General features: G+C 43.9%; 1 protein-coding gene across 9 annotated transcripts in view; it reads right to left on the reverse strand.

Annotated features, from left to right (window-relative positions):
• Positions 1 to 12,661, reverse strand: part of ACACA (acetyl-CoA carboxylase alpha) — a 318,070-nt gene that overhangs the window by 202,769 nt on the left and 102,640 nt on the right. For all 9 annotated transcript variants that reach the window (XM_008271159.4, XM_008271164.4, XM_051824672.2 and 6 more), the window contains 2 exons: positions 9,649 to 9,781; positions 8,449 to 8,587 (listed from right to left, as the gene is read on the reverse strand). In XM_008271159.4, the coding sequence (XP_008269381.2) occupies positions 8,449 to 8,587; positions 9,649 to 9,781 (272 nt within the window). The remainder of the gene's footprint in view (positions 1 to 8,448; positions 8,588 to 9,648; positions 9,782 to 12,661) is intronic.

The following is a 12,661-nucleotide window of genomic DNA, read 5'->3' on the forward strand; positions in this document are numbered from 1 at the left end:
ATACATTTGACCCTCCATAGCCACAGGTTCTTCATTCATGGATTTAACCAACTACAGGTGGAAAATATCTGGAAAAAAATGTGTCTGTACTGAACACAGACTTTTTTTGTATCATTATTCCCTAAACAATACAGTATCACAACTATTTACATAGCATATATATTGTACTAGGCCTTATAAGTAATCTACAGATGATTTAAAAGTATCTGAGAAGCAGGTGTTCAAGCCATAGCTTGGGACACCTATAGCCCATGTTGGAGTACATGAGTTCAAGTCCCAGCTCCACTTCCAATCCAGCTTCCTGTGAATGCACACCCTTGGAGACAACAGATGATGGCTCAACTACTGGGTTCCCTGCCACCCATATGGTAGACTTGGAGGGAGTTTCTCACTCTTGGCTTTAGCCTAGCACAGCCTGGGCTCTTGTAAGCTTTGGAGAAGTGAATCTATGGATGGACAATCCCTGTCTGTGTCTCTGTTTTGCTGCCTCCTAAATAAAATACATAAACATTTTAAAAATATAAAGCATTGGCCCATGGAGGCAGGTCTGACAGGCCCATGGAGCAGCAGCTGCCTTCTGCACCATCCTCGCTCTTCTGGCCCGCCTCCTGCTCTAGTTTCTGCTTGGATTTACTTTTGGCAATGTGGTTGGAAAGTATCTGGCTCAGAACTATGACATACCAAACTTGGCTAAAAAGCCTGAAGAGGGGCTGGCGCTGTGGCGCAGTGGGTTAACGTACTGGCATCCCATATGGGCACCGGTAACTTTTATGACATCTTAATGAAGCTGTTAAAAACAATTAACAGGCTCCTCTTCCAGTCCAGCTCTCTGCTGTGGCCTGGGAGAGCAGTGGAGGATGGCCCAAGTGCTTGGGCCCTGCACCTGCATGGGAGACCAGGTGGAAGCACCTGGCTCCTGGCTTCGGATCGGCGCAGTGCACCATCTGGAGGGTGAACCAACAGAAGGAAGACCTTTCTCTGTCTCTCTCTCTCACTGTCTAACTCTGCCTGTCAAAAAATAATAATAATAATAATTAACAAGGGGGCCAGGGCTGTGGTATAGTAGGTAAAGCTGCTGCCTGCAGTGCCAGCATCCCACATGGGTGCTGGTTCAAGTCCCAGCCGCTCCACTTCTGATTCAGGTCTCTGCTATGGCCTGGGAAAGCAGTAAAAGTTGGGGTAAGTCCTTGGGCCTCTGCACCCTCATGGGAGACCCGGAAGAAGCTTCTGGCTCCTGGCTTCGGATTATCCCAGCTCTGGCCATTACAGCCATTTGGGGAGTGAACCAGTAGATGGAAGACCTCTCTCTCTCTTTGCCTCTGCCTCTCTGTAACTCTTTCAAATAAACATATCTTTAAAAAATAATAATTAACAAAATAAAAAGGTAGGGGAAAAAGAAAAAAACACCCATAACAATTCCTTAACTCAATACTATTGAGTTATTTACTACTGGTATGATAATCCTTCCCCAAGTTCTGCCTTGTAAATAACATTTAAAAAATGCACAGTGTATATACTCTGTTTAAAAAACTGGAAAAACCTAATTTGTATAAGGTATACATTGGTATTTTTTCCCTAGTATTATATTATGTTGTTAAGTTATTTTTACAGGCAACCTTTTTCTTAGTAACTGTGATGGACAGACACCTCCAGGTATTCATGTCTTGGATATTTCTGTTCCCTTGGGTATGTCACCTGCTTCTACTCAACATAATATGGCAAAAGTGACGAGAAGTCACTTCCATAATAACATTCCTTAAGAACATGACCCATGTTACTAGAGAACTGTCTCCCTTGACAGCTTTGGGTAGGCAGCAGTCATTATGGGATGGCCCATAAGAAAAAAGAGAGGCTCCCACCTAAGGGCCAGTTAAATACTTGGGCCCTCACAATAAACTGAATGCTATCATCAACCACATGAACTTGAAAGCAGAGGCATCCCAAGCAGGACTTCAGATGAGATCACCATCTTAGCTGACAATGACTGCAGCCTTGTGAGACCCTGAGGTAGAAGATCCAGCCAAGTCGGTTTGTGGGAGTGCTGCTCTATAAGAATAGGTAAACACAGTAGTTTATCAAAAGGAGTCCTAATAATAAAAAATAGCATTCCCAAAAATATGCTTTAATGACAGTAAAGTATTTCAAACAACTGGTATAGTATACTTTATTTAACTACTCTGCTAATATTGGACACTCAGGTTACTCCCAGTCTCCTGCTGTTTGTAAATAATACGCAGTGAATATCCTGTATGAATACATTTGCCCCCATTACTGATTTTTCTCCCTTCAGAATAAATACCAAGAAATAGAATTTCCTGGTCAAACTGTGGACTTGTGCTCTTGGTCCCTACGTCCCTTCCATCTCCTTGAGGTCCCTCATATATGTCAGCTCTCTAGAATACTTAAATGCCTCCCTATTTTCTGGCTCCTTCCTCTCAGACTGTAAACATTCCCATGTCTCCTCCTTTATTCTAAAAAATAAAAATCTTCCTTGGCCCTAAATTTCTCTTTAGTTAATGCCTCGCCTTCTCTTCTCATCTGAAATTCTCTAAAACCTAGTCCGCTCTGGCTCCCCACAGCACTCCCAACACTCCTTACTGCCTTTTACCAGTCTGCACACATAGTGCACTGAAATTATTTCTGCAAGCGTGTCACGGATTTCCTAATTTCTAGACAGCTTTCTGGTCTTATTTGGACTGCTGACACATCTGATCCTCCCTTACTGAAATTTTCTTGTATCTGTGCTTCTCTGTTCTGGTTTTCTCCTAGCTCTTCAGTTACTTTCTTCTCAGCATTGTTTATGGACCTATCTTCTTCAGTCTATCCCTATCCTAAAATGTCATCCTTAGCTCAATTTTCTTCGTTTTTTTTTCTTAGAGATTCTCTTTATTTATTTTAAAGAGTTAGAGAGAGAGAGAAAGACAGAGAGAGATTGAGATCTTCCATCACTGGTTCATTCCCCAGATGGCCACAATAGCCAGGGCTGGGTCAGGACAAAGCCAGGAGCCAGGAGCTTCTTCCAGATCTCCCACATGGATGGCAGGGGTCCAAGCACCTGGGCCATCTTTCACTGCTTTTTTCAGGCCACTAGCAGGGTATTAGATTGGACGTGGAGCACCCAGGATTCAAACCAGCGCCCATACAGGATGCTGGGATCACAGGTGGTGGCTTTAACCACGAGGCCACAAGGCTGGCCCCAGTTTTTTCTTTTCTTTTTTTTTTTAAGATTTATTTATTTATTTGAAAGTCAGAGTTACACAGAGAGAGGAGAGGCAGAGAGAGAGAGAGAGAGAGAGAGAGGGAGGGAGGGAGGGAGGGGTGGGGGGGCCCTCCATCCGTTGGTCCACTCCCCAATGGGCCGCCAATGGCCGGAGCTGTGCTGATCCGAAGCCAGGAGCCAGGAGCCAGGAGCTTCTTCCCGGTATCCCACAAGGGTGCAGGGTCCCAAGGACCTGGGTTATCCTCCACTGCCTTCCCAAGCCATAGCAGAGAGCAGGATCAGAAGAGGAGCAGGCGGGACCAGAACCGGCGCCCACATGGGATGCAGCACCTCAGGCCAGGGCATTAACCCACTGTGCCACAGCGCCGGCCCCCCAGTTTTTTCTATCAGTTATTTTGGAGGACAGTATTAACTTACTTATTGATAATACATACATCTTAATCTCCAGCTCTCATTATTTCTGTATTCTAGAAGAGTGCTATGGTTTGGATATGGTTTGATTGTTGTTGAGGGCTTCCAGTGTTGAAATTTAATTCTTATTGTGAAGTATTAAGAGTGGAGATTTAATCTGGTCATTGAATTCAGAGGTAGGGCTTTTGGAAAGTAATCAGTTTTAGATAAGGTCCTTAGGTTGGAGCTCTCATGGTTAAATCTGTGTGGCTTTATAAGAAGGAAGTGATAAATCAGACACACAGGTACACACACACTTCCTGTCTTTTGCTATGATGTGAAGCCTTGGCCACCTTGAAACTCTCCAGCACAAAGACCATCACCTGGTGCCCCTTGACCTCGTACCTCCAGAACCAAAAACCAACATAAGCTTCTTTTCTTGATGACGTAACTTGCCTAAGGTATTTCATCATAGTAACAAAAAGCTGATAAATACAAAGAACATACATATTCAACTTTTTGTAGAATTTATAGGATTTGCATACTTCCCAGGTACTCCAAAATAAATCAGTCTCCTCACCAAAAAAAATAAATAAATAAAAAATAAAAAAAAATAAAAAGCCTTGTTCTTCTTCCCTTATTATCTTAGTTGGTGATAGTACCATCTGCCTTGTGCTAAGAATTCTAATAGTCAAAAACAAGTCTTCCCTTGATCACAAACTGTGTCACTTTTTAAAAGAATTTATTTATTTGAAACACAGAGTTACAGAAAGAGGGGGAGAGATAGAAAGGTCTTCCATCATCCAGTGTTCACTCTCCAAATGGCCATAACGCCTGGGGATGTACCGATCCAAAGCCGGAACTTCTTCTTGGTCTCCAACATGTGTGTGCAGGGGCCCAAGCACTTGGGCCATCTTCCACTGTTTTCCCAGGTGCACTAGCAAGAAGCTGGATTGTAAGTGGAGCAGCCGGGACTTGAACCGGCATCCATATGGGATGCTGGCACTGCAGACAGTAGCTTTATCTGCTATGCCGCAGCACCAGCCCCAAGCTGTATCATTTTTACTTTCAATTTCTATCCATTTATTCTCTGTCCTCAGCTTTATCATATATATGTTTATATATATATATATATATACACACTATATATATTCTATTACTTTCTTCTTCAAATGGATATTTTAAGATGAAAACAGAATGATCCATTTTTAAAAGACTCTATATTCTGAAATATCTATAGATGGAGTAATATGATATCTAGGATTTACCTGAAAATAACCATAGCATGGAGGGAATGAGAGTTAGATGAAAACAAATTAGCAATGAATTGATAACTGTTAATACTGGGTGATAGGTAGATAAAGGAAGGGGCTCATTATATTCTACTTTTGCATAGTTTATTTTTTCCTTTTTTAAAGATTTATTTACTTATTTGAAAGTCAGAATTGGAGAGAGAGATGGAGAGACACAGGGATAGAGATTTCCCATCCACTGGTTTACCCCCAAGTAGCTGCAACAGTCAGGGCTAGGCCAGGCCAAAGCCAGGAGCAAGGAGCTTCATTTGGATCTTTCACATAGGCTCAGGGGCCCAAGCATCTGGGACAACTTTCATGCTTTTCCCACTCCATTAGCAAGGAGATGGATCAGAAATGGAACAGATTGGACAAAACTAGCATCCCAGGTAGCAGCTTTATCCACTATGCCATAATGTCAGCCCCTTTTGCATAGTTTTAAAAACAAAACCAGGGGCTAGTGTTGTGGTACAGTAGATTACCCTGCTGCTTGAAATACCAGCAACCTATATCTGAGTGCTGATTCAAGCACGAAGTACTCTACTTCTGATCGAGTTTCCTGCTAATGCTATGGGAAGGTAGCAGAAGATAGCCCAAGTACTTGAGTCCTTAACACTCATGTAGCAGACCCAGATGGAGTCTTGACTTCTGTCTTCAGCCTGGCCCAGCCCTTGCTACTGAAACCATTTGGGGGTGAATCAGAGAATACAAGATCTCTCTCTCTCTCTGGCTTACAAATAAATAAATCTTTAAAATACATAAAAACAAATATCAGGGGCATGAATTCAGAACAGTTGTTAAAGACACTGCTTGTAGGGCTGGCGCTGTGGCATAGTGGGTAAAGCTACTGCCTGCAGTGCCAGCATCCGACATGGGCACCGGTTCAAGTCCTGGCTGCTTCACTTCTGATCCAGCTCTCTGCTATCTCCTGGGAGAGCAGAAGATGACGACCCAAGTGCTTGGGCCCTTGCACCCACATGGGAGATCTGGAAGAAACTCCTGGCTCCGGGCTTCAGATCAGCTCAGCTCCAACCATTATGGCCATTTGGAGAATGAACCAGTGGATCAAAGATCCCTCTCTCTCTTTCTTTGCCTCAGCCTCTCTGTAACTCTGCCTTTCAAATAAATAAATCTTAAAACAAAAAAACAGAACAAACAAACAAAAAAAGGTGCTTCTTGAGATACCAACATCCATACTGGAGTGCCTAGGTTTGAGTACTGGTCTACTCCCAATTCCAGCTTCCTGCTAATGTGCCCTCTGGGAAGCAGCGGGTGACTGCTCAAGTACTCGGGTCTCTGCTACATATGTGGGAGACTTGGACAGAGATCCTGGTTCCTGGCTTCAGCATGGCCCAGACCCTAGTTGTAGGCACCCAAGGAGTGAACCAGTAAATACAAAACACCTCCCCCATTCCCCGTGTGTGTGTGTGTGTGTTGTGTATGGGTGCGAGCACCTATCCCTATATCTCTTTCTCTCTCTGCCTTTCAAATAAGAATAAAAACTCACTTAAAATGCAAATCCTTTAATGTCACAGACATTCAGACACACACACCTGATAAAAAGATAGATCTATGTTTTGAGAATGAGAAACAAAGGCCTCCTTGGCAAATCAGATCATAACTTGTACTTAACAACCCGCTTGCAATTTCCAAAAAACCACTTATGTCACACCCTCATCATTTGCATGTGCTGTTCTTTTTGCCTGATGTAACCATCACTCTCTCCTGATTGCTTCACTACCTCTTGCTCATTCTTGGCTAGGTGTGATCTCTTTCAGAAAGCTTTGTCTCAACCCTGCCGCCAAAAATGAGATGTCTCACCTCTGTGCTCTCTCAGTGTCCTGCATATGTTTCTAACATAGTACTTCTCTTGTTGTGTTGAAACTGCTTCCTAGAATAACATCATACCTTACTCATTTGTGAGTATGTTCATGGAGTGAATAAATGAATATATTAATAGGAGTTCCAGTTAGAAATGAACCAGGGGAAAGAAACTATGTGAGATAGTTTATAATTTATGACACATGATTGCATCTTTACCAGTCTCCATTGAAACAGATACTCTGATCTTCCTTTCACAGGTGCAGAAACTGTGGCTGAGATACTAGAGGGTACATCCAAATGATTTCACATAATAACGTCTACTTTCCAATAAGTTGACGCTGTCTCTGTTTCTAGATAAGACAGCATAATAACCTTTATTCCTTCAGAACAGTCCCATTATGACTCCTTCAATAAAGAGATCACATACAGACCTAACTGGGTTTAAAATGATAGCATGTTATCTGTGGGCACTCTACTTTAAGAGATTATTACCTTGATGGTAACAAGTTTGGAAAAGAAAAACTAGCCACACCTCTCAGCTACACCAAAAGTCCTTATCTACAACTCAGACAGAGGACCATCTGAGCAGAGAGAACAATACAAAAAAGCTTGCACTAGGAAACCCATTTGGGTCCCATGACATCTCTCCCTCAGGAGGAGGGGGAAAAAGAATCTCAACTCTAATTTTCTCTGTAATTCAATATCACACAAAAGGGAAGCAGCCTGTCCTTCCAAACCTTTTCACTTACACATTTGGAAGTATGTGGCATTGCAAAAAACACTGAAAAAGCAACACACCTGAAAACCAACATCTCTGTTAAATTTCTACCTAGATAACCTTACAACACAATGTCTATATTGTGGTTAACTACAACACAATCACTTTTATCTGCCTATTATTGACACTTTTTAAGTTATTTATTTGAAAGGCAGTGACAGAGAGAAACAGAGAGAGAGAGAGAGAGAGAGAGAGATTCCATCTGCTGGTTCACTCCTCAAATGGCCACAATGGCCAGGGATGGACTGGTCCGAGGCCAGGACTCAGGAGCTTTTTCTGGATCTCCCACTTGGGTGCAGAGGCCCACGTACTTGGGCCATCTTCTACTGCTTTCCCAGACACATTAGCAGAGAACTGGATTGAAAATGGAGCAGCTGGGACTCAAACTGTCACTCATATGGGATGCCAACACTGCAGGTGGTGGCTTAACCTTCTTCACCCCTGTTGACACTTCTTAAAGAGAAATTCTTTTGAAAGGATTTCATTGGAAATGCAGGTTTGGGAATCCTCCTAAATTAATATTTTCAAGGTTGGCATTGTGGTGCAGAGGGGATTGCCTGCATCCTACATGAGTACCAGTTCAAGTCCCTGCTGCTTCACTTCTGCTCCAGCTCCCTGTTAATGCAACTGAGAAAGAAGTGGAATATGGCTCAGGTGCTTGGACCCCTTCCACTCATGCGGGGGACACAGCTGGAGTCTCAGGTTCCTGACTTTGGCCTGGTCCAGCCCTGACCATTGCAGCCCTTTGGAGAGTTAACAAGCAGATAGAAGCTCACTTGCTCCCTCTCCCCATCCCCTTCCTCCTCTCTGTAACTCTGCCTTTCAAATTAATGAAAAAACATCTTAAAAATTATTAATAATTTTTTTTTAGTTCTCCTACTTAAAGACTGTGTTAGTCGAGGCTTTCTGCTGGAGGGGGTGCCTTCATGACACTAACAACTCACCTGCATTGGCTTTCAGGTCTTCAGGTGTGACCATGACAACAAATCGGATCGCACGCTCATTCCTAAACATTTCATAAGACCACCGGCGGATGGACCGCATGCATTTCACTGCTGCAATGCCGTTGTTAGCAATAAGAACCTGGGAGAACAGGAAATGGGGATTGGAAAGAAAGATAGAAACGAGAGATTGACAGAGGACAAGAGATGAAATTTTTTCATCAATTTTTCTCTGATAAAGTTATATTTTCAACCAGGAATTCTTCTTGTAGGCTGTCAGGAATTTCCCACATGAACAAGTGATATTTTTAAATGTTTCAGTAGGTCCCGGATGAAGTTTACTTCACAATTACTCATATTTGGTTTGTGAAATATTCTACCATCCTTATTCCCAGGGAACAGCAAGAAATAAACTTCAAGGGGATGATATATTATCAAATAAACCACCGCAGCATCAGGCGCCAGTCTCCACTGCAGTAAAATGGGGCACAGGGCCTTGAACATGTATAAACGCTGGCATCCATCGCTTCTCTCCTCAGAATCACAGAGACTGCCTCGGAAAGAAAAGCCACAAGGAAATGATCCGGGACACTGAGGCCGTGGGGGGTGGGGGGTGGGGGTGGGGGGGACTGGTGAACCAGCAGATGAAGATTTTCTCTCTGTTAACTCTGCCTTTCAAGTAAATAAATCAATCTTTAGAAAGAAAAAAGTGACATGGTACTCGTAACATTTCAAAATGACTGAAATCTTTAAGCACTTCCTGTGGGATAGTCCCTCTAAACTTCCTCAAGTACCGGATGGAAGCCAGTATGCCGCAGCACATCAAGCTCTTCAAGCCTGCTTCCAAGCTCCTCTCTGCTCCAACACTCCAGCGTTCAGCCCTTACCAACACGGCTCCAGCTAATCAACCCCTCATACCCTGTTGGATCAGGGTGGTTCCCCCTTGTAAAACCACAGTCTTTCAAAAAGAACTTCATGAGCACTAGTGCATCTCCTTAATTAGCTGTCACAGAATTATCAGCGGTAACTACTAGAGAAAAGAGTGAAATTACATAGCAGAGTCTTAGGGAGGCAGAAAGGACAATTTCAAATAAACAGGTAAAGTCTCTGAAAACCCATCCGTTTGGAACAAATTTAGACAACAAACCTAGGTATCAAATCTCATGTACCTCTGATAAAATAATTCAGCAAGTTACAACTTACCTTCTCAATGACTTTATTTCCCCCAAAACGAGTAACAAATTCTGCCGGAGAAGCCACAGTGAAATCCCGCTGTGAGTCGATTTTCTTTCGGTCTCGACCTTGCTTCACTAGATGCAAGCCAGACATGCTGGACCTATAAAAACAGGGAGACTCTCAAAGGCTACAGAAGGAACTCTGCACAGCATCTATGTCCTCTGGAACCCACTTTTCACCATCTCACAGCTGTACTTCCAACTGCCTCTTTGTGGAGACTGCATGGTAGAGGAATACATACTCCACTATAAATAGAAAAGAGAAAAGAAAATGATTTCTGGGGCCAGCGCTATGGCGTAGCAGGTAAAGCCGCCACCTGCAGTGCCGGCATCCCATATGGGTGCCGGTTCTAGTCCCGGCCACTCCACTTCTGAAGACGGCCCAAGTCTTTGGGCTCCTGCACCTGCATGGGAGAACCGGAAGAAGCTCGTGGCTCCTGGCTTCAGATCAGTGCAGTTCCGGTCGTTGTGGCCAACTGGGGAGTGAACCAGCAGATGGAAGACCTCTCTCTCTCTCTCTGCCTCTCCTTTTCCCTCTGTGTAACTACGACTTTCAAATAAATAATTCTTTTTTAAAAATTATTTCTGTATGTGGCAATACAAGAAAAAAAAATAAGTGTTTCCAAATTAACAACAGTATCAATGTTTTCCAATAGTTGCCACTGCAAAGAGATTCACAAAGAATAGAAGGAAATGAGATGACATAGATAACAGACTCGGAAAGCATTAAAACAAAGACATTTAGAGTTAGCAAATGAGTCCTGGCAATAAAGTTTACAAATTTCTTTTTTTAAATATTTATTTATTTATTTGAAAGGCAGAGTTACAGAGAGGAGTAGAGACAGAGAGAGAGGTCTTGCATCTGCTGGTTCACTCCCCAAACAGTCAACAATGGCTGGAGCTAGGGCAATCCAAAGCCAGGAGCAGGGAGCTTCCGCCCCGTCTCCCGTGCAGGTGCAGAAGCCCAAGGACTTGGGCCATCTTCTACTGCTTTCTCAGGCCATCGTAGAGAGCTGGATCAGAAGTAGAGCAGCTGGGACTTGAACCAACGCCCAAATGGGATGCCGGCACTGCAGGCGGTGGCTTTACCTGCTATGCCACAGCGCCAGCTCCGAGACACCAATTAACAAGACTGTTCCTGGCTCGTAACCGGTATGCAGATGACCCTCAGCTCTATACCTCTAGCCTCCACCTTCCCATGAGCTGCCACTCCATGTTTTAACTGCCTATTAAATGTTTTACTTAAGGCTGGCTCCTTGGCTCACTTGGTTAATCCTCCGCCTATGGCACCGGCATCCCATATGGGCGCCGGGTTCTAGTCCCGGTTGCTCCTCTTCCAGTCCAGCTCTCTGCTGTGGCCTGGGAAAGCAGTGGATGATGGCCCAAGTGCTTGGGCCCCTGCATCCACATGGGAGACCTGGAAGAAGCACCTGACTCCTGGTTTCAGATTGGCGCAGTGCCAGCCGTAGCGACCATTTGCGGGGTGAACCAACGGAAGGAAGACCTTTCTCTCTGTCTCTCTCTCTCACTGTCTCTACCTGTCAAACAAATTAAAAAAATGTTTTACTTAGATATCCCACTGGCATTTCAAGATCAACAATTCTAAAACCAAACCTTTTACAAGGCAGCATTATATACCATATTTCAATTTTAAGATACCCTTTCAATTGGATTACTTTTAAAAATGTCTGAAATTGGTATATACCTTACAATTGATATCTTATTTAATCCGCAGAGTTTTTTATCCCTCAGTGGTTCACAAAATAATGGTGCTTCTACCGGGTTCTAGTCCCGGTCGGGGCACTGGATTCTGTCCCGGTTGCCCCTCTTCCAGACCAGCCCTCTGCTGTGGCCAGGGAGTGCAGTGGAGGATGGCCCAAGTACTTGGGCCTTGCACCCCACAGGAGACCAGGAGAAGCACCTGGCTCCTGCCATCGGATCAGCGAGGCGTGCTGGTCGCAGCGCGCCAGCCACGGCGGCTATTGGAGGGTGAACCAATGGCAAAGGAAGACCTTTCTCTCTGTCTCTCTCTCTCACTGTCCACTCTGCCTGTCAAAAAAAAAGGGAGGGGGCGGGGATAATGGTGCTTCTGATAATCAACAGTGTCTTAGATTAGGTGAAATGTAGTAGAAACAGAACAGGCCTAGGTTTAAATTCCAGATCTGTCAACTTAATAGCTCTAATGTTCTCTTTGGAAAATAATTTAACCTTCCTCAGCTTCAGGCTTCTCTTTGTAAAATATGCATACTATTCACTGCTCCAGTTATTTACCTATTGTCTCTCAGTTCCAAGCCCACATTTGATGGTCTGCTCTGTGACAATGGGCTGAAAATCTACAAATTTCAGGGCCGGCACTGTGGCACTGTCGCATGCAGCACCGGCATCCCATATGGGCACCGGTTTAAGTCCCGGCTGCTTCATTTCTGATACAGCTCTCTGCTATGGCCTGGGAAAGCAGTAGAAGATGGCCCAAGTCCTTGGGCCCCTGCACCCATGTGGGAGACTGGGAAGAAGCTCCTGGCTTTGGATCAGAGCAGCTCAGGCCACTGCAGCCATCTGGAGGAGAGTGAACCAGCGGATGAAAGACTCCTGTCTCTTTGTTTCTCTCCCTCTGACTCTGCCTCCCTGAAACTCTGCCTTTCAAAATAAATAAATCTTAAAAAAAAAAAAAAGGCGAACCTGATTGTAGGTTTATACCAACAAAACTCAGTTTTTTTAAAAAAAGAAACTCATTGAACTGTCCACATAAAGAGCTACATTTGATTATCAATTATACCTCACCAAAGCTGCCTTCAGAAAACCGTTACTAATGGTATGGAAAAAACAACAAAGAGAACAATGCTAAAGGGAGGTATCTACGCTTTGAAATCAAGGTCTGTGAGCATGACATAATCCAACATTTCCTCATCTGTCCTCATTATACCTTTAACCCCTTAGGCACCTTCACTTCATGTCCCACAAGTATTTAAAAATCTGAGGAT

The sequence above is a fragment of the Oryctolagus cuniculus genome, chromosome 17 (genome assembly GCF_964237555.1).
Source record: "Oryctolagus cuniculus chromosome 17, mOryCun1.1, whole genome shotgun sequence".
Taxonomy (NCBI): domain Eukaryota; kingdom Metazoa; phylum Chordata; class Mammalia; order Lagomorpha; family Leporidae; genus Oryctolagus; species Oryctolagus cuniculus.